The sequence below is a fragment of the Macroventuria anomochaeta genome, assembly GCF_010093625.1.
Source record: "Macroventuria anomochaeta strain CBS 525.71 unplaced genomic scaffold BU25scaffold_37, whole genome shotgun sequence".
NCBI lineage: Eukaryota > Fungi > Ascomycota > Dothideomycetes > Pleosporales > Didymellaceae > Macroventuria > Macroventuria anomochaeta.
Window position 1 is genome coordinate 20,130 of NW_022985398.1, and position 26,704 is coordinate 46,833.

Consider the following 26,704-nt stretch of genomic DNA (forward strand, 5'->3'; position numbering starts at 1 on the left):
TGAGCAGGAGGGCAGGCTGCCTTTATAGACAGACTGCTGGCTCCTGGAATGTTCTAGATACATTGGCATTTGTAATCATTTGTAATCATTTGTCATCATTTGTCAGCAACCAGAAGATTCTGTGTTGTTCCATGGGATTCCATGGGATTCCATGATGTTCCATGAGGTTCCATGGGGTGTGACTGGGTGGATTATTATTGGCTGCAAGCCATGTCAGGATGACACTGTTGACCGCGAGCTGTCAAAGCAACTCATAGAAGACTTGGAATTATCCAAAACAAGTAAAGCACTTACAACAAAGTCTACTCCTAAGCCCTCAAGCAAGAAGAAGTCAGCAGTTGTCATCATTGATGAAATAAGGCCTGCCGAAGTAGAAGCGTTGGTCCAGGCATCCCCCACAGTCACCACCCGCAGCAGCTGCAAAACCCAAAAACCAGCCCGCTATAAGTCGCATAATAGAATTGCAAGCTCTCAATTACTACTCCACTATAGAATCACATCGCGATAACTTTTATGGCTGACTCTACAACCTCATAAGTGTGTGGGTGTAGCTGCTGATTTTTGTGCACAAGCCAATTGCGTGCACGAGCCGATAAAACACGTTACATGGTATTTCGAAAATCACCCATAGCTCCCGCTCTAGCGCACTGTAGATATCTGCCCGCTCTGATAGCACCAATAGAAAACACAACAACGCCCTCATCAGAAGTTGATTTGAACTAAGCTGTGTGTTTAGATAATCCATGAGGACAGGGAGGTTTGATCGTGAGACTGCTGTGTTACTGTAGTCGTTTGAAGGAGTACCATATAGGTCTGTTTATACTCCACCTCACTGTACTGAGCCCACTATACTGCGACAGAAACACCTTAGCAACTTGGGGTAACGATGAGTAGTATAGAGTAGACTAAAGGTTGATGCAATTCTGATAACAAAGTTGTTGCACAGTTAGGTGCGGGGGTTGCAAGTATGGGATGTCAAGAAGAGTGTGTAAGTTGTTGTTTTGTTCTAGCACCATAGCTCAGATTATATCTAGGCCCTTATGTGGCACAATTAGTAACGCAGTTTAGGTTCACGAGAGCGCTCGGCCTGCAACAAAAGTTAATTGATGAGGTACACCTGCTTGTAACCATCTTTTCTGGTTGGTGGTTACTTATTGCTGTGCCTTCTGCCATGTGGGACATAGGATCGTAACACATACATGATGTTTTCAAATGTTGTGATGCTCATGCTGGGTACAATTCCTTCTCTCGGTTGTTATGTGAGGAGGTGACAAGTGCAATGATAGCGTCCTTCTGTTCCTGAGTCAAGAGCTTCAATTGACCGTGCCCCAGGTCATTCTCATACAACATTTCATCCCACAATTGAACAGACAGCTCCTCCGCTTTCTCAGTCACGCGTTTGTATAGTTTGGATAAGCCAGATTGATTGTGATTGACCTGGTTTGCGAGGTCTGTCAAGGAAGCATAGGCCCTGCAACCCCGCCGCACAAGAACAGCTGTTCACGGGTTTTGTCACGCACACCGTCGTGACTCTTCAAAGCCTGGCCCTGCTGCACAAACTCGGCCAGCGCCTTCAGGTGGTGCGTTCGCAGCTCGTGGTGCCGCTTACCAAAGGGATCGCGCCAGCAGTGCGTGTATATTGCACGGCTGGCCGGGACATCGCGACAAAGCATATACTTCCTGCCAGGCTAAAGGACTTCCACTCGCCTCTAGCTCATCGTCAGTGTGAGTTGTTTGGTCAGCAAGCATCTTCTGCGTGGCTGACGAGCCGCGCTTGTTGCCACGGCTTGCTGTGCCAGTTTGGCTGCGAGGATGCGTCTATGTAGCTGAAGAAAGACCGATCCTCAACCTCTTACCGACGCGAAACAACTCGCCACACTGAATCAGCTGCTTCTCTGCCTCAACCAGTCAATGTTCATGTTGTCGAAACGCTTGGCCAGGTCACGCTCCGAGCGATTGCTCAGAGATACGACAACGCTGGTATCATCCCTCTCTACGTGCTTGTCGTGGGCTACTCTCCTGCTCGAGAGCTTCTCCACCTTGGGCTTGAGGTACGTGTGCCAGTATGCAGCAGGTACTAGGACGAGATCCTGCTCCGTGTCTCTGGCAACGACTTTGTTGTTGACAGCCACCTTCCACTCGATTGAGTATCGCAGACGGCGTGTTGTGTCCTCCTCATAGCTGTAGTACTCGTCCCACTCGGCCAGCGTGAGCATTCCAAGCCTGTTGGAGTCCAGCAGCATTGGGTCGCAGCTAGCTTCAGCTGCACCCCCACGTGTCGTTCGGCTCTTCTGCGTGATGAATAGGCTGACCAGTACTGCCGTTGCATTGGTCTGTCCTTGTGTATCGTCGAAGGTATCCCATCCTTGGGTCAAGCAGAAAGCAGTGTTTGGTTCGCAGGAGGAGGGGCTCATTGCTGTTGAAAAATAATGCTCATACTGGACGATCTTCAGCCTTCAAATGAGTGGAGAGGGTGAGGTCCAATTTGGATGCCATTTGGTTGCCACAGACTTAGACCGGAGGGGGGGGGGGGGCTGAACATTTGAAGCATGTCTACAGATATACATTTATCGCAAGCCAAATACCTTTCTAGTGTAGAAGGCACTGCCCGAGAGCAAGTGCACTTACCTCTGAGCGGAGAGCTCCTGTACAACGACATCATCGAACAACAACACAGATAGCAATACAATCATTGACCACAGCCTCCGACCGACACTGCTCACGCAGCAACATACTATCATTGTTGAACACAATTATCGGGCACATCTTCGATGGTTGTTTCAATCCCACCTTTGCGCGACCCGTTAAGCTGCTATAGATGGTAAAATTAATTGCCTAAGCGCCATGTCTTCTGGACACTGGATGCGTGTGTCGGAGGCTGGTGCGTTGCACAGCGATGTCAGTTGTGAGCTGTAAGAGTTTGGCCGGCAGCTCAAGTAGATTTATCGCAAACAAGAGGCCTCAAGGCGGAAAGATGAACCTCGAGTGAACAGTGAACTTGGATTCCGATGGGTATCTCATGCAGACACCGAGAGACTTGCTGTGAAAGGCTGCGATGAGACGCTGATCCAACACAACGTAAATAGAGCAACGTTAACAGCTGGGTGAAATCTGGTTAGCAGTGCGCGGATAGCGTTTGCGTAAGGGCAGTGCAAAAACCGGATAGCTAGTTTAGTGCCTCGAAGTGCCGTTGCGTTGATACCGAGGGTTGAGGGGCCAGAGACCATGTCTGTGCGCGCAATGTCCATGTTTCTACAAAGCGCGCCTAATACCTAGATGAATCTTATGAAAATAAGGCTATAACGCTACACGTAGTATTTATGATCACGATACTTCTTGGGGAGAAACATAGTAACAGTTCGAGTTTAGTTAACTACGAATGGCTTACAATCAGAAAACAACACAAGCCGGGAAGTCATTGGTGTTTCCTAGAACACCTGGTGCCGCACAAGCCTGACTACAGCACCGCCCAGGGTCATCGAATGTGCAGGGAGCAAGGTTCGGAGCGCAGGTGGTACAGGCTGTACTTGTCGCGACAACCTTAACTGTTGATGTGGCAGGAGGTGTGAACGTTGTCGTTGAGGTTGTCTTCGGACTCAAGCCCAGGCAACTGCATCCGGACGAGAGTTGTGATGCAGCGAAAGCGGACAAAGCTGGGAGGTTGATGCGTTTTTCAATAACGTCACGTTTGCCTTCAGGTGCGGGTGCCGAGCTGTCCTGAAGCACGACAGTGGAGCAGCCTGCAGGCGCAATTGTCGAAATTGTTGTTGTTGAGATTGTGACAGTCCTGAATAGGGTCAGCGTGGTATATATAATCTTGAACCATCACTCACGCTACCGGAGGCGCAACAGTTGCGGTTTGGGTAACAGTCGCGGGAATATGCAGGTAGGAGCTGCAGAACGTTGTCGCAGGCGAGCCAAGTATTTTGAGGACACCAAGGGCAGCATTGACCTTGTTGCAGTTGACAGCTCGTTCTTTCAGAGCATCAGTTGGTCGAGCTAAGGGGCTGGCGTAGGCGGCGGTAGCCATTGAAAGAAGGGCATAAGACAAGAGTTGCATAGCTGCTAAGTGATTTCAAGCAAGTCTGGCAATTGTTGCTGTAAGAAGGACGGCGATGTGAAGCCAACGGAGCTGTGTAGTTCTCAGTCGCATGTTCCATAGTATCTTGCTCTAATATATACTCTTTCAAGCTGGTAACGACGTCTACAGCTCGCTCACCCCGGGCACTTCTTGTTTAGCTGGAGTACTTGGGTAAAATCAGCATACCCGTTTTGCCTCCATCTCGCCTGTTCTCGATCACACTTAATGCTACGGCTAACAAACAAAAAATTTAAGTTTAAGTCTAAGTCCAAGAAGAAGAAGATGATCATTACAGATCTGATTTTAACCGTCTTTAGAGCTACATGGCCACACCGACTTAACCCTCACTTGGTTTTCTCGATAGTTGGTTGGCTCGCTTGCTTCTTTCTAGACTGTGCTCGCGCTCTACGCACCATCCGCACACGGCCAAAGGTACCCGCTTGCAGTCTAGACCATCGCAACGGAATGCAAACGTGGCGCCGCGCTGCGCGAGGCTTCAGCCGCGATCGCATAGACCAACCCTAGACAATTTGCTGCCTGCGTATGCGATTCTCTGCGGGCGGAGATCGTGCGCGCATTGCAACTCACAAGAATTGATCATTGAACTGCTGCACCGACAGATCTACAAAGTCTACACCTCAGTGACCGACACGCTTCTCCAGTCTGCATTTGCGCCCTACTGATATAACGCAGACTTGTGCAGCTTGTTAGTCTCAATGCGTGTGCATAGACCTGCGTGTTTTAGCGGAAACAAAGGACAGCTTGTGGACGCTAGATTGAGGTCTCGAAGCTGTCTCCACTCAATCTCAGCTGAGGCTCTTCGAGCCTACATGCCTAGTATGTGATGTTGTTACGATCGCCATCCCTCTTGTCTTCTTCTGTCGTAGCATGAACCTTATCCCCTGAAACCAACATTTTAGGACTAGCATCAATTAGCACTCTCAGCTCTTACTTCACTTTGTGCTAATACACATTCTGTCGTTCTTTTCTACAGTACTAGGCCAAAAGTTTGTTCGCTTGGCGGACTTGCTCACCAAAAGTCACCTCTTTCACCTTAAGATATACCTTTCTAAATAACATAGAGCTATAAAGTCATGCTTTTGAGAAAAATTAGTAGAAGAGTTTATTCTAGAAGTCCTAGATCTTTATCTTATTTCTAAGACTAGAGGGAGTAGAGAAGATAGCGAAGATAGTTTCTCTTTACCCCTCCTCTAATTGTATACAAACCTAAGATTAATTGCTAAAGCTTAAGAGAGTGTTAGAAAGAGATATTCACTTCTATACTTCTTTATCTTATGTTATTTAAATAAGCAGAGGCTGTTATATTTGTTATGGAATATGGTCAATCTTGGTGGGGTAAAGCCGTCGCGAACAGACTTTGGGCACCCGACTGTAGCTCTGTCAATATGACGGCGCAATGGATAGTGATAATAACTCCAGCACCTATATCAAACCCTCCTACACAGTCTGCCAGACACTGCGGCCAATCTCCAACCAACCGTCTTCTGTCGGTGCAAGGAAATAGTAGTGCTGCAAGTCTGCTCACGTTCGTTCCTAGCAAGCGTGTAATTGTTTGCGTATCTTGCAGTGTCGCAAAAACAAGCCAGATGTAGCATTCCGTACGATCGGGTATACTCTTGGCACGCTCTTTTGGAAGAGAGCAAACCGACCTCAGTTGATGACAAGGTGCCGGCGTAAGAAGTGGCTTGTCACCTGCTTAAGCTGCATAAAACACGCATTACCTTCGTACTGCCCTGAAATCGCTCTGTGTGATCGGAGACGAAGGAAATGCCTCCAGCGAGTCGACTGGGATCGCTGGCCCGTTCGTTGAATCTCGGATCTTCTTCACTGGACCACTGTCGGGAGTATTGAGGAAGCAGGACAATGTAGGCATATGTGTGGTCGATAAGCTGCTGTGTGGAAAGGATGTAGGTGGCGAAATTGCGATACACGGAGCAGGTTTCGCGACAACAAGAAGGGATGGTCAAAGCTTGATGCTCAACGTGCGAGTAGCTTGTTCGATTCTTTCCGACTATCGCGGCAAATCTGCCGTAAAAGGCTTGATAGGACATGGTCTTCTTGGGTCGCGGTGGAGCTTGGGTACGAAGAAACACCCACTCAACACTAAACCGGACAGCACCGATGTTGTCTGCATGATGCCCGAGCCATGCTTTATTTTGGTTCACAGCAAGTCTGGTTAGATTATTCGTTGTCTGCGCGCTTTGTGTATCGTTGTATTCATATGGATCGGAAGTTTTAGTTGATCTACTACAATCCAAGTGCCGAACTGATCCCTTGTGTCAAGTTGGCTAAAATATTCGACCCTCCCACAACCGCTACTAATGCATCTTTGTACGAGTCCGCCAAAATCTTCTCGCCCTCTGCAATCGGCTGCGGACTATTCCCATACAACTGGACCGCCATATTCCCCAGACTCGCCAGCGTAATTGGACTCTTACTCGGCCTCCAGCCCAAATTATACGGTAACTGCTCCTTCTCAAACAGACTCCTGACATACTCGATCTTCGCATTACCAGACACTGGATCACTCATGGCCTGGAGATAAATCGCATTTTCACCGTACGAGAAAATCGCTTCTCTAATCCCATACGTAAACTCTGGATTCTTCGTCAAACTATCGTTGTACCGCGCAAACTTCGCCTTACTAGCCGTCGGTACATCCGTCACCGTCTTGCCCTTGAAGAATTGGATGTACTGCTGCCAATTCGGGTCGTAAAATGGCTGGTCGTTGCCGAGCGCGGCATCCTGGCGTGACATACTCGCGTCGTGCTCGATGGGGAAGTTGTGCATGTTCAGATCGTTAAGGTCGAAAGATCCTTCGAGTGGGTTCGGCGAGGCCAAAAGACCTGCGCCGCCGATGGCGACGGTGAAGTCCGCACCCATGTTTAGGCCTTCGGCCAGGCCTTTGAGCAGGATGGGGATGGTGTTGCCGCGGCCATTGTGTGGGATGAAGTTGTGGTTTGCTAGGGCATTGAGGCCGGGACAGGGAGAGCGGACTGTGGTAAGGGTTAGTGAAAGCCACTGATGTTAGGTGTGTATGTTTACCATCACCAGATCCTGCTGGCTTGAAGTTGGTGAATCTGGCGTCGTTTGCAGGAGCTGGCCCGAGCGACTTGAGCAGTGCCCCAACGTCAAGTGGCAGTCCAAGCAGTGAGCCTCCTTGAGGATGCGCAGCAACGCTGGCTACTAATGCACCCGCCACAATGATAAGACGCATACTGAATACGGAATTTAGGTTTTAGCGAGACTGTAAAGAAGTGTAGTCGTGGAGATCAGGCCAAGCACGGGCAAGATGCCTTTATGACCCAATAACAACCATGACATTTCGATGACGAGAACACCGATTTCTAACCTGCTTAAGCTGCGATCATGGCTCGGAGGTTTGTCGTGGCTTGCTGTTAGCAAGGCTGCTACGATAGGAACAGAGTGATGGGCGGTGATCGACATCGACGGCGTGGACTTACCGTGTCTGTGCGCGCAATGCGCGGATTCGCGCAATGCGCCGAGACGCTTTATGCACCCATACTTCACAACACCACAACTCAACGCCACAATGACGCTAGAGGAAGCCATTAAAGAGATAGATGCTATGATGCCATGCAAAAACATCCCTTGGACGCAATTATCCATAAAGCATGGTGTTGTGCGCTCTACGTTGACGCGCAAGTACCGAGGAGAAACGCGATCGCGTGAAGAGCAGGCAATTGCACAACAAAAGCTCACTCCACAACAAGAGGACGAGCTTGTCAAGTATATAGAGGAGCTTACAGCCCGACATCTACCTCCTACAAGGGAAATGATAGCAAATTTTGCGTCATCAATAGCCACAGAGCCAGTCAGCGAGAGCTGGGTTACCCGCTTCATCAACAACCACTCAATCCATCTCATCTCTCAATACTCAACGGGTATGGACAGCAATCGCCACAACGCCGATTCGTATACCAAGTACAAGCTCTATTTTGACCTGTTGCAGTCCAAAATTGCCCAATACAACGTCGACGCTGAGCACACATACAATATGGATGAGAAGGGCTTCATGATCGGAGTCACCACAAGGACCAAACACGTCTTCAGTAGACGTATGTGGGAGAAGAAGGAGGTTACAGCAACTACTCAAGATGGTAATCGTGCCTGGGTGACGCTTATAGCGTGTGTGTGTGGGGATGGATCGGCACTGCCACCAGGCCTCCTATACGAGTCTACCAACAACACTATACAGTCAAGCTGGGTGGAGGAAATCAAGCCAGGAGTACACTCTGTCTTTGTTTCCTCGTCACCTTCAGGCTGGACAAACAACGAGGTAGCCCTCGCTTGGCTCAGACAGGTGTTTGATCGCTACACCAAGAAGAAAGCACGAAGAAAGTACCGCCTATTGATACTGGATGGCCATGGATCTCACGTCACGATGGATTTCATCAACTACTGCGATCAGAACAGGATACTCCTGGCTATACTTCCTCCTCATTCAACCCACACGCTCCAGCCACTCGATGTGGTGATGTTCAAGCCTCTCTCGACAGCATACTCAAAGGAGCTCACAACACACCTTCACCATGGCCAAGGACTGTCGGTTATCAAGAAGAGCGACTTCTTCCACCTGTTCTGGAAGGCGTGGACAAGTACGTTTACTCAGGGGCTGATACTCAGGTCCTTTGAGGCAACGGGTATAGCACCCCTTCAACCCAACGTCATCCTCAAGCGATTTGCTAAGCCTACCCCTGAGGGCTCCGATAGCAACAAAAGCTCTTCTTCAGTCTATAGCGGCAAGGATTGGCTCAAAACAGAGACTCTGTTGCGCAAAGTAGCCAAAGACGAAGGCAGTGAAGAGCTGAAAAAGATCAGGCGCTCACTCCACCACATCTCAGTTCAAAACTCAGTCCTCCACCACGAGATTACAGGCCTCAGAGAGGTTCTTAAGACTCAAAAGAAGCACAAGAAGAAGAGCAAGCCTCTTGAGCTTCAGCATCACAAGGACTACCACGGTGGAGCCGAGTTTTACTCTCCTAGTAGAGTAGAGAAAGCACGTGCACGTGAGAGGGCAAAACAACAAGAGCAGAAGGCAGAGGAGCTCAAAAAAGCAGAGATGGCTGAACTGAGGCACGCCAATAAGCTGTACAAGGAGAAGATTGCACAGGAGAGGCGTGAGCAGAAGTTGAGGAAGAAGGAAGAGCGTGACCGGCTGAAGGCTGAGAAGGCTAAGGAAGTTGCCAAACGCAAGGCTGAAAAAGAGCGTCAACAGAGGGAGCGCAACACCAAAAAACCTATACAATTGTCCCAAAGAGGCAAGCGCAAGGCCTCAGAGGTTGCAGCACCCAGGAAGAAGCAGAATCGTGGTAGTGCAGCTGCCCATAGTCATGCTGCTGCCACGCCTTGCTCCCCATCCCCTCCAGCAAAATACAACAGCCGCAGCCACCCAATCAGAGCGCCACAAAAGTTTGAGTGAGAAACTTGTTCATATAGGTCTATAGACTACTCCGCCAGAAAATCTCATGATAATAACCATTGTGTGTGGCTCTACAGCCTCAATTTTGGATTGACGATTTTGGTGTTTCGGCGCATTGCGCGAATCCGCGCATTGCGCGCACAGACACGGTAGCTCCGGAAGTGTTCAGATCCGGCCCGAAGTGGACAAGTGCCGGTGATCATTTTCGGGAGATAGTGAACTCTACACTACGCCTTTTGGAGTAAGTAGAGCTTGTGTGACTTGGTGTTTGGTGGACTACACGATGTCAGTAGTGATGGAGTGGATGACAATGCTGAGCCGCGTTCATATGAGAAAATGAACATACTTCGGAACGAAGGCAGAACAGGTCTGCTGTATCGAAGAGCAGAGAGGCTCCGAATGTTCGAATCAGCATTGCAGAGTACAGATAAGGCGGAGACAGAGACGGATACGTTTTTATAGCGGTTGTAGCAGTATTCCTGTACTTCGAAGTACTCTCGACGCGTCTTTGTCGATTCTCATCTCTTCAGTGCCTATGACTTTGTTACAGAGACCGAGTTGGCCCGCCTTGGTTTCCTCATCCGATCTCGCGTTCCGTGGAACTTGAGGAAGGTGCCTTGCTGTGAGGCTTTCCAGCGACCAGGCGTTATCCTCCGCAGATAGGTTCTTCATTGTCTGCAAATATGAAAAGAAGATATTGAGGAAGTAATTGATTGATTGATGATCTATCAAAGTGAGTGGATATGTATCCTCCTGCTACATAAGCAGTTCTGAGACGTAGAGTGCCCGAGCATTCTAGATAGCTGAGATTTATAAAGGTCATAAAAAGCTCGCGTAGGAACTCGATCGGCAGCTCATTCCAGGTCTCTTCAAGAACATTGTCTTCCTCGGGGTCCAAGTCCATGTATAGACTAACCAGAATGTCCCTCAGGCTGCAAGGTCCGGATGTCTCTTCGTATGCCATTTCTCCTATTCCTGCGCTTGAGTAGTCGAAATCGTCAGCGCACACCTCGATGATGGATTGCAAGAGAGCATTGCAGAAGTCTTGGTCATCGAGCTGCAGGCCAACAGTGTATGTGTCGCAGTATAGTGGGCTCAGTATAGTGAGGTGGAGTATAAACGGACCGATATGGTACTCCTTCAAACGACTACAGTAACACAACAGTCTCACGATCAAACCTCCCTGTCCTCTTGGATGATCTAAACACACAGCTTAGTTCAATTCAACTTCAGTGAACGTCAATTCCATTGCCCGATACCTATTGTATTCAGAACCGTCATAGTATGCCTCGACGAGGTCGGCAAAGCATTGGTCGTTGTAATCGTTATCCGCCAGGATCCTGAAGCGATACAGCCACTCGACGTGGAGATCAAACCCACATTCACCGAGGCTGGAAAAAGACTGCGTATGAAAGTTTGGTGTATTTCACTTGTGTCGACAAAATGGGCATTTCGCGGTGGCGGGCGTTGCTTGCTCTTTCCACTCCTCCAGACACGAATAGTGAAGGTTACCACCACAAGAAGCTCTGCCATGCGTCAACTCATCGACGTTTGACAGAAGCTCATCGTAACAGACAAAACATTCGCCTTCAACCTTGCGTCTGTTCAGCTGGATAGCTTCGCTGAAGAGGGCTGAGGTCTTGCAGAGCAGATCTTCATGCAACCTGTGTGGCCTCCGTTTAGGACCAATCTTGCACAGCACTGTCCTGCGCCCCAGACTACTCTCTTGTCAGTAATGACTCGATAAGCATGTCACACACATCCCGAGAGCCATGTTTCTTCCGAATGCTGACGTGCGGTGCTGGCGGTATCTCGCTCCAGAGATCTAGCTGTTGTGAACGTTCAAAATGTCGAGGCGTACACGGTACTGATGACTAAAGCTCTTGGTTAGCAAACCCTAACGAAAAGGCGTACGCAGGAGGAGGTCACTGGTGAGGTGAAGAACTCGTCGAGGTAGGTACCTTTCAGGAAGAGCGACGAAGGACGGGGCAAGAAAAGATATAAAGGACTCGGTCTGCGTCTCGGCGTCTCTCACCTATTATAGACCGCCGAGCAAGGGGATAGCGAAGCGCGGTAGTTTTCCTCAGGTGAGAGAAGTATTTAGTCGTGCGGGCGGTGTACGATTGAAGATAAAGCAGGAAGGTATTGACCGGGCTCGCTGCGCGCACACTCTTGCTGAAGGCATTTATATCCATGGACATCGAATGGCTGGCTGGCTATGAGTAGAGGAGTAACGCACCGAGTGCGCCTGGGCGTCGTCAAATCCTCGTGAAAATATATGCACAACGTTGTATTGCCCGGTAGGCGAGAGATATGAAGCAGGGACGTGGCGACTACCGTTTTCAACAACGCTCATGTGGGCGAGAGGAAGACAGTTCTGTGAATTCTGGAGGGAAAGGTGAGTGACACCTCCCCACGCAACGGCAGGTGCTCAAGAAAGGTCCAGCGACCACACCCACCTGAACAAACAAACAAACTCCATAGATGCTATGCTATGGTATAATCACCGCCTGTGTTCAAGCAAGTCCTACTGCCCCCAGCGGTATCAATCAGGCCGAAGCCCACAGTACACAATGTCCAAACGCCAGAGACGCCTTGTTACTTCTACAACACCATGCCCTGGATGTGCTTCCATCCACGCGCGCGTCAAGTCGGCCGTCTAAAAGGATGCGCCTCAGTATTCAACACCCACTCATCGAGACTGACCAACTTCTCATCCGCGAACAGCAAATAGAAGTACTTCAGCGTCTCCGCAAGCCAAAAGCTCTCCATACTATCATTGAGCTCCGGGGCCGCTTTCGTAACGTCGTCGATCGCTGAGTTGCCAAACTCAGCGGTCGTTGCACGGTTGACGGCTTCGAACATGCGCCACCCGGCCTCGCGCCAGTGAGGGTCGCCGGTGATGCGGTACATGTACCATACGCTCTCGATGGCCTCGGGTCTGCGATGGGGTTAGTGAGTGGTAGATAAGAAATGTGAGATGGGGCACGTACCGGAGAATGTAGTTCCGCGCTCCGATGCGGACGACACCTTCGGGGAGGCGCTCTTCCTCAATGCGGTTCTTGACGTACTCCTTGTGGCTCATGACCGGCATCGGTGAGTACAAGTATGGAAACTCCGGTGCTGTATGGGTGGGCAGTGGTGAACTGCCGACTTCAGGGATGTTGAGGCCAGGTTGGACTTTCGTGGGCGGGCCTTCACCCTCTTCAGGCTCACCGCCCATGACCGAGTCGTGATCCTGGGACTCAAGAGGGGTGTGAGGAACAGCGAGTGGTCGAACAGCGGCTGGCGGCGAGGGGTTTGCGGGTTTAGCGGGGACACCGGGTGTGTCTTCGACGTTGACATGGGTTGCGTCGTCGAGAAGATCGATCAATTGGCGGCGATCAAGGGTGTCTGCGAAGACATAAGAGGGTGTAGGTGTGGCTTGTGCTGGAACCATTGGATTTGCAACAGGCTCAGGAACAGCAGTGTATAGAGCCATCGCCTCTTCGTACCAAGACAAGGCAGATACGAGTTGGGTCTGGTATTGCTGGAGTTGCTCTTGGTAGTTCTCCATGCGCCAGTCTGAGCGCGGATCGATGAGTTCGTGGTACAGCGTCTCGTTCCAGGGACACTCGGTTCGGCTTTCGCAAGGCACGGCGTCGTAGCCTTCTGGCATGATGCCGGTCGCTGTCATGTCGTAGCCGTAAATACAGCCTTCTGTGAGTTTCTTCGCAATCTCGAGGTCTTCGGGACGGTCGAAGAGCTTCGCGCCCATACCAAACATGCCGCCAGCAAAGCACGTCAGATGTGCATTTTCGGGCTCGAGGTCACCCACCAGTGGCTCGTCTTTCAGAGACTGAACGTTGAACTTGCCCGAGTAGAGAATGTCGTTGCCTCCGGGGACCATAGGGCGGAATATCAGGTGCTCTTTGACCACGTCCATTGACCATTCGTACATGGTGCGGTACTTTTCGATTTGGCCGCCGAGGAGCAGCCACTGCTTAGGAAGGTATTCGTACGTAGAGTCAGACATGCCTCCAAGCGTGTACTCTTCGCGACCGTAGTTCGAGCTAGACGCAAATCCTTGCCGGCTGCACGTGGGAGCGGCAGGCACGGCCAGGCCAGTTGACGAAGCTGCATCAAACTTGATCATGTCCATGTTCTCTTTCTGAAGCGCCAGCAGATCAGCTTCCAGACCACCCGCCGTGTTTGGAGGCGTCCTCCTGTCGGGATCCAACTGTCGCCGTTCAAGTGCGGGCAATGCAGACATCTTCGCAGCGTTACCCAGCGCAGCAAGCATGGGGTCGTCCAAGCCTTGCTTTGGTGGCACCCAGGTTGGGTTTACACCGTTTGGTGTGAGCACGATGGGGTCAGGCAGATCGAGCGGAATCATCTTCTTGCCGTCTGGCGAAAGGTGCTCAGTTGGCGTGGGTGTGGGTGTAGGTTTCGGGTTGCTTGGCGTCAGACTATCTTCTGGAGGGCTATTCAAAGGCGCAGGCACTGGCGCAGGCGCAGGCACATCGATAGCCACCATCTTACAGCCTGAAGCATCCAGATACGTCGGCCACATGCCTGGGAGCCTCGTGTTGTTCTGAAATTCCTCCAAATGGTCGGTGATGCGCGCAATCGCATCGTAGTACTTGTGGTCTCCAGTCAGTTGCGCGAGCCTCGTGAACTCCATCGAGAGCGATCCAATCTCAGCCAAAACCACTCGAGTGCCTGCGCGATGAGCATTAGACGCAAACTGCGACCTCCAATAGTAGTACGTCTCCGGCATGCGATTCGGCGTATCAAACGCGCTGTACAGAACCTCTGCAAGCTCGACTGCCTTGTCGAGAAGGATCTTGTGCTGATTCCCGCTGACGTCGTACGCTGCCAGCAGCCCGCCGAGGTATCGAATCGTCGTCTCAAATAACGGGATGTCGGCGCGCGAGGTGGTAGTGAAGTCGATCGTGGAGACAGCTTTGACGGCATCGGCGAACTCCTCCTTCAAACCCATGATCCACAATGTATCCAGAGCATCCACCAGGGTTGCGCGCCAGCCCGCAAACGGGTCCTTGAACTCGCCAGACACGGGCTTGAGTTCGTCATGCTCCCACGCAAGCTCCCTGTATCCCTTCCACGACTTCTTGAAGACGTTCCTGATTGTGTCGAGCTTTGCGGTGCGTGCAGCTCTCGCCTCTGCCGTCTCGGGCCTGAAGTCGAATTGTATCTTCTTGATTGGCTTTGATTGGCCAGCTGGCAGCTTACTCATTGACTGCGAAGGAACAGGGAAGTTCTCGGGCAGCTTCGACCAGTACACCGGCTCGACGCTCAACGACTCTGGGGGAATGGCATCCGCTGGTTGGCCGTGTGGTTGGCCGTGTGGTTGGCCGTGCGGTTGGCCGTGGGCAGGCGTGGGAATAGTAGGGAGGTGCTGCTGCGGCAGCTTTGGTGTGACGGCGGGGCTCGATGCGGGCGCTGTGGACGACTTCCTGCCTGCAGGACCGTTGAGGGGCGCGGCTGGAGGCGGTGGTGTCTGTAGAGGAGCCTTTCTCGTTGCAGCTGGTACATCGACCTCCAGCTTCCTCGTTTCCTGCGCGACAACGTTGGGCTTGTGGATGTATTGCACCGCGTCTTCAGCTACGTCTTCTAGCCGTCCCGCTGCACTCGATGCAGCTTCCCGCCATGTTGCGCCCGACGTCCCAAACCTGTATACCGCCAGTACTGCAATGACCGCGAAGACGAGGAACACTCGGTATCTCCTCATACGGAACATGGCTGCGGAATGAGCGACGCAGCGCGCCTGGTCTCGTGACTTGGGTGCGCGATTGCAGTCGCAGGGAGCGTCGTGAGCGGCGCGAACGGTGTGGGGTGTGTGGGAACGGTGTCCTCGTAGGGAAACGTGTGATCGCAGGGTCTCGTGGTGCAAAGAACGGCGTGGTATTACGGAACGGCAGGGTTTCAGTCGGTTTGAAGCTTCGACTCTGCCATGGGAAACAGCGCGCAGCTCACAAAGGGAAGGACTAAAACCACAGCGTGACAAGAACACCAATCGGTGGGGAGGATAGATTGAGATGCACACAGGAGAGCGTGCCTAGCTGAAGCTCACGGCCTTGGCTTTCCGAGAGGAACTTAGTTGTGATGCACGACCCACTGATGATCGCCGCGGGCGTTGCAGGTGGCTGACGGGCACCAAGGATGTCAGTGAAGAGCAGTGCCTTTTGATTGATTGACTGCAATCCAGTGGTTCGTAAGTATCATAAGCTCGCCAAAGCGCTGCAGATTCCAAGGCGAGTCTCCAAGAATGCTACTTGGGTCTTGACAGGAATGCGAACGTGTCAATTCTTTGGGTGAACTGTTGCTCTACCGCGGCCCGCTCTTAGAACGCCCCCGCACCCATGTTTAGCAGCTGGGGCTAGCAGATTAAGCTTAAACTATCCTGGCAAGGGTAGGGGTGTACTAAGCGGCATCAGCAGAATCTCGTCAGACAATTGCTCGCTGTGCAATTCTCGTGGTGCTGGTCAAGATGGACTGAAAGGTCACACACACACACAACACACACACACACACACACACACACACACACACTGAGAGGGCCTGAGCAACTGCCTGATGTGTGGAGCTTGAGCGCTCCGATCGTATACTCAATCTATCTGGCTTGGGTGCTATACAGTGCATGCAGGGCGCGTGATCGCTGCAAGCTACCCTGCATCCATCCCACTCTTGTGTTGTTTTTCTTGGCTCACTTCTTCTTCTCCTCAGGCGGCGGTAGCATGACCACGTACTCGCGCTCACTGCCCGCGAACTTCAAGATATCCTTGTCTCTCAGCTCACAGTAACGGCTCGACTCGATGTCCTTCCCATTGAGCTCGGTCCCGTTACTGCTCTCCAAGTCGATTACATACGGCTTGACCATCCCTTTCGTACTCTTCACTCCAAACTCATCCTCCACAATCTTCTGTATGTATCTGAACTGAATGACCGCATGCTGACCGCTCGAGCTTGGGTGCTCCAGCACGTAGTCCACAACCTCGTGCGAGCGACCCAGCAGCCAGCAGCTCTTCTGCCACAGCTCAATCGTGTCGATCACATCGTCGCCCTTGAAGACGAATATGCGCCAGGGCTGGGACGGGGGGGCTTTGCGCGCCTCGGGGGGCTCGTGGTACTTGAGGGAGATTTTGGTGCCTTCGACGCGGTTGGCGTGCTTTGCAAGCGCGCCGGTGGTCTTGAAGTTAGGCTTCTCCTTGTTGACGGGCGCACCGCCGTACTTGGTGGGTGCTTGCTCTGAGTTGTCGACACCGCGGAAAGAGACCTCCTGGTCGGGCAGAGGCTTCTTGGTGCGCTGGTGCGGGGACCGCGAATGAGACCGTGAGCGGCTTCGACGGCGACGTTTGGGCGGTGGTGACTTGGAGACGGAGGGCGAGCGCTTGCCGTCCCCCGACCTGTCTCCACGCCGTCGGTCTCGCGAGCGTGACCGGTCGCGTCTGCTGTGTCTGTCCCGTGACCGCTCTCGTCTTCGGTCCCTGTCTGCGTCTTTGTCCCTTGAACGGTCGCGCCTCCTGTCCCGCGAACGATCCCGCTTCTTGTCTAGAGACCGATCCCTCCTCCTGCTGTCCTTTGACCTGTCGCGCCGTCTGTCCTTCGAGCGGTCTCTGTGGCGGTCTCGTGACCTGTCCCGCTTCCCCTCCCGTGAGCCTTCTCGAGGCTTTCTGTATGGCTCAGGCGATCCATCTCGACCGCGTCGGCTTGCGCTTGCTGCTGGCGAGGCACCTCTCGGCTTATGGTCCCTTGTGTGGCCTCTGGGCTTCCGTTCCCGTGACCTGCTCGTCGACCGGCGGCGTGATGTGACTGAGGGCTCCTTGCTTGCGCGCTCTAGCTCCTTGCTTGCAACCCTTTCCTGTACCACGCGTGGTGGGGTGGGAACCTCGCCTTTGGCCAGCTGCTGAGTGAGCAGTCGCCTCTGACTGAACGGCGACAGCTCTCTCGCCATGATGCGACCGCTTCTTGGGGCCGACCGGAGTGCGGCGTAGCTTGGGGGCCGTCTTATCGTTTCAGGTCGCGAAGATGGTCCTGGAAAATGATGTCGCTTGCAATCACCTCAAGACATGTGAAAAGCCCAGGTGAATTGATCGCTCAGTGTGACATTGCGCTGTCTGGATAGTGATCATCTAGTTGCAAGGCTTCTATATAAAAGGCTGCAGAGTCAGTCGCAAAGTTTTTGGCAGCCGCTTGCGGTTTCCAACGACGGTCGGGAGCTGGCCCAAGCTCCTTCCTGCAGCACCCATCACAGGGCAAGCGCTTCCCCTTCTCACGTCCACGCGCCAACTCGTCCAACCTATCTCGGGCGTTCAGTGTGACCCAGATGGAGAAGCGCCTGGATATGTTCTCGCTGTCTTCTCCGCCCGTCTCACCCACTCGGGCTTCGGCCCCCAGTCAGACATGCACGCCATCCTCTAGGCGTGCATCGTACACCGAAACATGACAGCGGACATTTGCGCAGTAGCAAAACTGCCGCCACTGTAGTCACAAAGGTTCGGGGTCTTCTTCAATGGATGTCACCCCGGCTCCATTCGTGGTTCTCCTCTTCTCCTCTAGTGTCGTCTTCCTTGCTTCTATCGTTCATTTCCATAGCCCTACCTTTACATCGTAATGTCTTAATATCGCCCCGCCATGCATCGTTGATAGCGTTCAACCGTCACGATGAGTTCCAAAAGGCTGTTTTCTTGGTCGAAACGTCAATCCAATGCGGAGCCGTACTACAAAACAGGTGGCCTGCTGCCCATCGACACCATAGGCAACGAGCCCAGCAACACTACAGAAGCAAAGGTATGGGTAAATGCCGCCTGACGGTGTGCTGGCAATGCGCGTCGACGTGGTTGCGCATAGCGGAGGCGATGGTGACCGTTGGCAGAAGCATGCAGCGGGCAGCTGCAGGATGCTTTGACGTCGTGACCGTGTATTCGCTGACACGCTGCAAGGACACCCAGAAGGCACGAAGGCGCCCCTCCAACCTCACCATAATCCCTCCGGACTCCCAGCAGTTCACGTCAAGCCCCCTGTCGTCTCCATACAATGCCGCCCTTGTCAGCTCCACGTCCAATCTCATGGCTATCTTCAATGATATGCTGCGCTCACCGGCATTGAGCGTTGCCGCCTGCCCAAAATCTGCTTCCATACATAAGCCTCTGCCTACTCGACCACGCTCAAGCTCCGTACCATCAACTCCAGATCTACCGGTCGAGTTGCCTGGATCCCTTCTACAACACAACCAGGGCTTCCCAGATCTTGACACTCCGGACTTTGCGCCGAGTCGTCCCACCTCGCAGAACGTTCGACGAGAAACCCACCCACCTGATAGATATCCTGAAGATGAAGGCGACGTTTTTGACCTGTTGCACTTGTTTCCCGAACCGCTGAACCACTCCAAGAGCGTACCAAGTCTGAATGCTGAGTATCGAGAGAGCGCGATGAAGTCTTCACGTATCGGGGCTGCTTCCAATGCGAGCGCCATCGGCAAGTCCAAACACCATAGAGTGCACCATAGAAAAGCACTGAGCGACATCGAATGGCGCACGATTGCAGACTCGAACACGGCCAACGACAGCAACGCCGCTGTATCTTTGAGTGCCTCAGGGCATGGCAATGCCAGTAACGACTCGAACAAGTCGCGCATAGACTCTAGCAAGCTGCTACAGCTATCGCCGCTGATGTTCGAAGCGGCAGCCTCAGACAAACCTTTTGAGAGACGCGCAAGCCGCCGAGATGATGTAAGTACCAGTTGTTTCTCCGTTGAGGTGGTTCACTCGCCAAGCTCGTGCTGCGCATAACGAAACTGTTTCAGATCGTTTGCATCCACACGTCCAGCCATAATGGGACGCTCTCTGCCTGAAGTATATGGATGATGTGATTTCGATCGACTAGTGCGTGCGTTTCAGCAATTTCGTTGTTGTTGTGGTTGTCTCGACTCAAGCGCATGGGGCGTCGCTGCCGATTTGAGGGCAAGGTTGCAGGAAGGGGCAAGCTGGAACAACTCCAACTTCGTTTTGTCCTTCTTCACTTTTGAACCTCAGCACTACCTGTCGCGTTCACCTACGGATGGCTAAGTGCTGACCGTGAACAGCTTGGCGCCTCCCTCACTCCTACGCCAACGACATCGCGCAGCAAACACACCGAGGACCTGAAGGCTACTATTGCAACGCAAGACCAGACGATATCGACATTACAATCACAGTTTGGCAGTTTGAGATCGTCACACGAAGCTTACGTGTCGAGCCTTGCAGAAGCGCACGCTGCAGAGGTTGCGTCATTACGGAACTACGCAAGACTATTGGAAGAACAACTGGCACAGCGTCCAAGCCTGCACCACGGTGAGTGTGATTGTACCGCCTTGCTTCCCCTTCACTTTCCTCATTTCGCAATCGTTACACCCGCCAATTGGCGATCTTCGGAGTTCGTGCTCGCCACTATCCACAAATTCTGGAGTTCTCTGCAGCTCTAGCCAGGGGCACAAGTCGCTACTGAAGTTTATCAGGCCCTAAACCACTGCTGGCAGTTCAACGGTCGCGGAAAGTTCTGGTCTAAGCATGCAACAGACGTAACGACTCCAGCTGACGCGCATCTAGCTTCAAGCAATAACCTCCTGCTTCTTTTGGATACAACCGATCTTCCCTCCACACCCAGCCGTGAGGGCTCACAGCACACAGCAGGCACATCTGCCAGCTCGACCTTGTCGTTTCGCAGCGCGCCAGAAAAACAACAGCGATCACTTGGACGATCACAAAACAGCCCAGACATGGAGAGCCTGAAACGCAAGCTGAGCACTACGCGTCGGCCGCAGACCGCGGACCGCAACCTTCTACCCGAGCTCAACCAATACAAGCAGAACAATGTTGCATTGCAAACACAGATCAGCTCGTTGATGGCGAAATTGAACGACTCTAAAAAAAGCGAGAAGGCGTTAAGGGCAACCCTGCAAGATGTCGAACAAAAGTGCGCGGAAGCCGAGAGCAAGACAAGCGAAGCTCAACAACTTGCGTCGCGCGCACAAGCACTGCAGAACACCATTGACCATCTCGAGAGCCGGCTTGAGATCGCGAACACCGAGAAGCTTGATGCGCAAGAAGAGCTATTCAACATGCGAGCATTGAAGTCACCATTTGACACTCAGTTTCCAGAGCTGCAAATGCCAGTGCAGGATGCTCACGAAAGCATGGACACCGTCTTCTCGACCGACTCGCAACCAGGCCGCCAGCGCAATTCAACTGCAACATTGTCTAGATTTGTCGCACATATCGAGCGGCTTCAGGATGAGATCAGGCAGAAAGACGCTTACATTTCCGAACTGGAAGGAGACAGCACACAACTGCGACAGATGCTCGATCAAGTGAACCAGCAATGTGACGAGATCAACTTACAATTGGACATTCAAAACGAGCTTTTAGGGAAGACAAAAGAGACGGATGCACATATCAGACAGCTACGGACTGCAGTCCTGGAACGAGAGGCTGTCATTGGGGAAAAAGAGAAATCAGTCCGTGCAGTCGAAAGGCAACTAGAACACCACGAGCTCCTGTTGCAAGCAGAGATACGGAAACACGCAACAACAGCTCGATACTTCACTGATGAGACTGACCCGCTACCCGAGCTAACTACTCTTGCAACCAAGAAGGACATCGACAGGTGGATCCAGAAGCTCAATCAGCGCTTACGAAAAGCAAAGCCCATGAGTCCAGCCAAGGAACCGGCGTCCGCGGCCGAGGCGCAGATTGAAGACCTGCGCAACGAGATCGACTTCTATGTGCGAGAGATCATCTACTACAAGTTGGATATTAGAGGTTACAAGAGCGACATCAAGAAGCTCAACAGGATCACGGCGCAGCTAGGCAGTTATGGAAACAGGACTGGTGACCTTGACTCTGATACATCATCGCTGCGACCGGCACCTACTCCAAGCCGTGCGCGCTTCTTGTCGACGACACCAGAGTTGAAGAGCTCAGAGCACCCGTCACCTGCTTTGACTGGTCCCCTCACCGCAAATATGGGATCCACTCGTGCCTTGACGCCGCCGCCATCGACGACTGCCGACAGCCCGAATACTTCGCCATCACAGACGGCGAATCAAACATCGGATGACCTCGAAGAAGCTGCATCGAGAGTGCCGATGACACCTCAGACACCTACCAAAGTCACCATCATCAGTCTACCGCACACGATTCCTACGACCACCATTCCAGAAAGGCATGCCACCCAGCGAAGTGTGGGCGCTTCCATGACCCACATGTACACTAGCCCTAGAACAGTAGAGGAACCTCCAGCATCTGTCCACGACAACCATTCGGACATGCTTGCCCTTGCTATGGGTAATCCGGAACCATCATCACTTCGCAATGCCGACTCCCTTGACGTGCCTATAGAGACAAGTAACCAAACTACAGTGGACAGGATGAATGAAAGCTCAGTGGACTTGACGCTACCTACGACTTTAGGTGACGATCGACCGAGCCTAGAGCGGGATGTATCTAATTCCTCCACCGTGCGTCTTGTTGTACCAACGTCAAGGTTTTCAAAGGACGTGCCTTCGAGTTCACCATCACCCGAACCCCATCACAGCTCCCACTCACGGGTCGGCTCAGGGTCGAGTACTCTGAGCTACAATTTGCAACTTCAGTCCTCATCATCACGACCAGAGCGCAAGCCTGGCGCCACATCCAGCACCGGCATCCCCTTCGTGATTGCCATGGGCTCACCGCACAACCCGGCCATCGCAGTAGCAGCCAAAAATATGCCCGTCACACGTCCGCACAAGTCATCCTCCGTCACATCGAGGGCAGGTGTTGGCGGCACGATGGCATCTTCCACACCTCTTTCGTCACCAACGAGCGTTGGAGGCTCGTCACCTGTACCTGTAACTTCTTCTCCGGCACCTACAGGGCATAAGCGCAAACTCAGCTTGTCGTTCAGAAAACAAGAGAATGAATCTCCTACTACGCCAACACATTCACGCAGTCTTAGCGGCGGTAGTATACGTACGGCAATTCGGTGGACGAAGGTAAATGCCAGGGAGAAAGAGAGGGATGTGCAGTTGAGGAAGGATAGTATTGGAATGCCGCAGCCTCTTGGAAATCCTTTTTGCAGTGAGAACGGGTCCAGAACAATGAGTAGTGAGACATGGGCAATCGGCTTCGCAGCTGGTGCGAAAGATTGAAGGTTTGCGGGGCAGACGCTTTCGCGTAATCTGTCTGCACTCTGTAGCGATAGAGCTTTAGCACTCAACGTATCAAGCGGTGAGCTGAATTGTTATGGCGTCTTCCTGTCAAATATCTGCCTGCTTGTTTGTGCCTTCCGTCCTCGTTCCATGCTAGCCGTCTTCACCGCCTTCCTCATTGCTGATACCCGTCCTCGTTTCACGTCACACTTCTCGATCGGCTGGTCCATAAGATCACGAATGCTACCCTGACATCACTCACTGCTTCCTCACTTAAGGTGCATCCCTAAGTGGAGAGACACACCATGTCCCGAGACAAGTTGGCGGTTCGGGCCTTCGGCGCCTCTACTGCGAAGACTTGTAGAGCTGTCATTTGATTGCGGTGTTCATGCATTCAGGTTAACAGGCCCCGACGAGGATTCTGAAGTGCTGGTCGTGCCATCGGTCCTATCACTGACGCCGTCAAACGACCCTCGAACAATCACCCCTGTTTATTCGCGCCTTTCAGAATCTGTCAAAATACCAGAGGCCTCAGAAGGAGGACGGGGTAACGAAGACTATGTTCGCAGGCTTTAAAGATCACATGAGCAAGGGAGTGAACTTGCCGAAAGCCCCGAAGGCTGGAGGTAGAGCACCCCTTAGCGAGACCCAAGCTGGCGGGACACGCCAATGAAGCTTGGCTTGCATCAGTTTGCATTAGTGCAGCTACAGACCGATTGTAATCTACAATGAATTGAGCGCTAGGCCTGCTTTTGCACTGGCTTTAAAATAGATGCGACCCATGCTGACAGCTTTCTAGAAGCATTTACAACCGTGCGCGCACAGGCGCATCGGCAGTCTGCCAAGCCTGTCAGCTGGGAGAGATTGTTCCGCCAACCAACCATTTTCCACCCTGTTTCCGCCCCCATCTTTACCCGCTGCTCCCCATTGCACCGACCACAACTCGGCCTGTGGCAGAGGCTGGCCGTCAGCCTCGTGCAGAGCAGGCTGACAGATCAAGCAGTGATGAGTGCCGTTGCTCAGCTTGCTTCACGATGATTGCGTCCTCTCCTGCACCCTTCACTTTGTTCATCTCTACGAACATGGTTTCAACGTGAGCTAGCACGCACTCCAGTCACCAGTCTTCTCCCACAGAACACTAGTCGATGGCCCTCAGGCTCAGTTGCGAGGACTACACCGTGGGATGGGTCTGCGTCCTCTCAGTCGAGCTGGCGGCCGCGGAGGAACTGCTCGATGAAGAGCACGAAACGCCTGCATACGATGCCCGCGATACAAACATCTACACATGCGGAAGAGTCGGCGATCACAATGTCGTGATCGCTTGCCTGCCTGAAGGCCAGATGGGCGCCAACTCAGCTGCAGCAGTCGCCGTGCAGATGAAGTCGACTTTCACCTCAACTCGCTTCGGTCTGATGGTCGGCATCGGAGGCGGCGTTCCCAGCGAGGAGGCAGACGTCAGACTTGGCGACGTCGTGGTCAGCAAGCCGCACAAGACGCATGGCGGAGTGGTGCAGTATGACTCTGGGAAGGCCACCCCGACCGGGTTCGAGCGAGTAGGCTCGCTCAACTCGCCGCCTACGATACTCCTTGGCGCCGTTGCGAAAGTGCGGGCTAAGCACATGAGGGGGAGAGGCAAGTTATTGGAGTATCTTTCCAAGCTTGCCAGCCTGCCCGAGTTTGGGCGCGAAGCTGCTGGCCCGGACATTCTCTTCGAAGCAGAGTACAGCCATGAGGGAGGGACTACGTGTAGAGCGTGTAGTCAAGACCGTTCAGTAGCTCGCGAGGCAAGACGGCAGGAAGTGGTAGTGCATTACGGAACGATTGCATCTGGCAACCAGGCCATGAAGACCGCTGCCGAGAGAGACAGGCTCAGCGCAGAGCTTGGTGGGGTGCTGTGTTTCGAGATGGAGGCGGCAGGCCTGATGAACAGCTTCCCGTGTCTGGTGATTCGCGGCATCTGCGACTATGCCGACTCGCACGAGAACAAGAAGTGGCAGATGTATGCAGCAGGGACGGCGGCAGCGTACACAAAGGAAGTGTTATCGGTGATTCCGTCAGACAAGGTGGAGGCCGAGCAGAAGATTGTCGACGTCCTCTCTGGTCAGTCCACGGGTATTTAGCAGTTGCTGCGCAAGTGAATGCTAATTTTTGCAAACATGTCAGGCCTCCAAGAAACCGCAGCAAAGCACCAGCTAATTGCCGAAGACCATCGAAACATTGCAGAGAAATCGCTCAGGTTTCAGCAAACGGTACGCGAGCAAGAGCTGTCCGATCGTCAGAAAGAGTGTCTGCAACTGTTTCGCCTGACCAAGAGCACTCAGGACGCCACCTACGAGTGGTACAAGGACCGTGTGGAAGACCGGATAGAAGGCACGTGCGAATGGTTTCTTCGACACGCCCACTTTCAGGAATGGCTCGAACGAGTCTCGGGGCCGCTACTGGTCTCAGCAGACCCTGGATGTGGGAAGTCGGTCTTGGCAAAGTATCTGGTTAACCATGTCCTGCCAGAGTCGGCGACCGTCTGCTACTTTTTTTTCAAAGATCAGGACCAGAACACAGTCCGCCAAGCGCTCTGTGCGCTGCTGCACCAACTCTTCTCCCAGAAGCCAGATTTACTTAAGCACGCTATGAGACAGTACGAGCAGGATGGCAAGGGCCTAGTTGACTCGACGAAGTCACTCTGGACGGTCTTAGAAAACGCCGTGCAGGACAGTCAAGCAGGACCTGTTATCATAGTCCTTGATGCCTTGGATGAGTGCGCGGAGTCAGAGTTCGAGGATCTGATGCGCAACATCGAAGGCCAGTCTTGCAACAGTCAGTCGAGTCGTGGCGCGCTCAGATATCTCATGACGAGTCGTCCATACGAGCAGATTGTAGGCAGATTCCAGAGTCTACTCAAGGCTTTTCCGTGCATCCACATACCTGGGGAAGAGAAGTCTGAAACCATCAGTCATGAGGTTAACCATGTCATCAAGTACCGGGTTGAACAGCGAGCAGGAGATGAAACGCTTTCGAACGATACAGCAGCTGGTCTACTAGATGCATTGCTTAGAATCGAACACCGCACGTACCTCTGGGTGCATCTAGTGTTTGACTATTTGGAGTCTGAAGGTTTCAAGAAGACTAGAAGGGGAATCGAGTCTGCAACCAGGTTGCTACCAACAACTGTCAACCAGGCGTACGAGAAGATCTTGAGCAAGTCTAAAGATCGACCAATGGTCCGCAAGGCCTTAGCCATCATCTTAGCCGCAAATCGGGCACTGACGCTCTCCGAGCTGAATGTCGCCATCGAGATAGAGGAGACTACGCAGTCATGGCAAGAGCTCGACCTTGAAAGCGAAGAGGACTTCAAATCACGCCTTAGGTCGTGGTGTGGACTGTTCGTCTCAGTCTATCACGGGAAGGTTTACTTTCTTCATCAGACTGCCCGCGAATTTCTCTTGGCAGATGTGTCATCATCTACTACTGTACCTCAAGGGGTGCGATGGCAACACTCTGTTACAATGCAGCAAGCGCACAGGACCCTCGCAGAGCGATGCGTGCGGTATCTTAGCTTCTTTGACCCAGAACCCGGCTTTGCTGTGCATGCGAGAGGAGGTGAAAATAGTCAACATCACAGCATGGATGCCATGTTTGAATACTCCGCTAAGTTCTGGCCGATGCACTTCCGCGAAGCCAGATTAAGCACTAGCAAAGATGCTAATTTATTACATCTTGGGCTAAGAGTGTCTGATCCAAGGTCTACATGTTTTTCACAGTGGTCTCAACTGTATGAAGGCATGCATATATTTGACCAGATCAGTACTATTATGCCCCATCTTACTGTTGTGTCATGGTTTGGACACGATGAAGTTGTCAAGATGCTGCTCGACAAAGGCGCCGACGTCAACGCACAGAGTGGATACTACGGCAACGCACTGCATGCAGCTTCAGCTGGAGGCCATGAGCAGGTGGTCAAGATGCTGCTCGACAAAGGCGCCGACGTCAACGC

The 26,704-nt window shown here is 52.5% G+C and overlaps 6 protein-coding genes across 6 annotated transcripts in view; 2 read left to right on the forward strand and 4 right to left on the reverse strand.

Moving 5' to 3' along the window:
- Positions 1-3,390: 3,390 nt before the first annotated feature.
- Positions 3,391-4,113, reverse strand: BU25DRAFT_451331 (uncharacterized protein; the record flags this gene model as incomplete). The annotated part of the gene is made up of 2 exons (XM_033709750.1): positions 3,834-4,113; positions 3,391-3,787 (listed from the first exon to the last, which is right to left on the reverse strand). Exons 1-2 carry the CDS (start codon positions 4,058-4,060, stop codon positions 3,391-3,393), a joined length of 624 nt encoding a protein of 207 aa, XP_033557530.1. The 5' UTR covers positions 4,061-4,113.
- Positions 4,114-6,448: 2,335 nt separating this feature from the next.
- BU25DRAFT_298953 (Cloroperoxidase) lies at positions 6,449-7,238 on the reverse strand (the record flags this gene model as incomplete). Its single annotated transcript, XM_033701960.1, has 2 exons — positions 6,449-7,098; positions 7,148-7,238. Coding segments are annotated over 2 exons (741 nt in total), but the record flags the coding sequence as incomplete, so codon positions are not given.
- A 4,787-nt stretch (positions 7,239-12,025) lies between these two features.
- BU25DRAFT_442551 (glycoside hydrolase family 47 protein) lies at positions 12,026-15,285 on the reverse strand (the record flags this gene model as incomplete). The annotated part of the gene is made up of 2 exons (XM_033709311.1): positions 12,026-12,486; positions 12,539-15,285. 2 exons carry the CDS (start codon positions 15,283-15,285, stop codon positions 12,192-12,194), a joined length of 3,042 nt encoding a protein of 1,013 aa, XP_033557532.1. The 3' UTR covers positions 12,026-12,191.
- Positions 15,286-16,139: 854 nt separating this feature from the next.
- BU25DRAFT_414354 (SMAD/FHA domain-containing protein) lies at positions 16,140-17,710 on the reverse strand. The gene has a single exon (XM_033707258.1). It carries the CDS (start codon positions 17,497-17,499, stop codon positions 16,252-16,254), a length of 1,248 nt encoding a protein of 415 aa, XP_033557533.1. The 5' UTR covers positions 17,500-17,710; the 3' UTR covers positions 16,140-16,251.
- A 499-nt stretch (positions 17,711-18,209) lies between these two features.
- On the forward strand, positions 18,210-21,651 carry BU25DRAFT_296497 (uncharacterized protein; the record flags this gene model as incomplete). Its single annotated transcript, XM_033701914.1, has 4 exons — positions 18,210-18,341; positions 18,488-19,276; positions 19,630-19,882; positions 20,117-21,651. Coding segments are annotated over 4 exons (2,709 nt in total), but the record flags the coding sequence as incomplete, so codon positions are not given.
- Positions 21,652-23,740: 2,089 nt separating this feature from the next.
- BU25DRAFT_177537 (uncharacterized protein) overlaps positions 23,741-26,704 on the forward strand; it is a 4,671-nt gene continuing 1,707 nt past the window's right edge. Inside the window, exons 1-2 of the mRNA XM_033700881.1 lie at positions 23,741-24,813; positions 24,877-26,688. Coding sequence (XP_033557535.1) covers positions 23,859-24,813; positions 24,877-26,688 — 2,767 coding nt within the window. The 5' untranslated portion in view covers positions 23,741-23,858. The remainder of the gene's footprint in view (positions 24,814-24,876; positions 26,689-26,704) is intronic.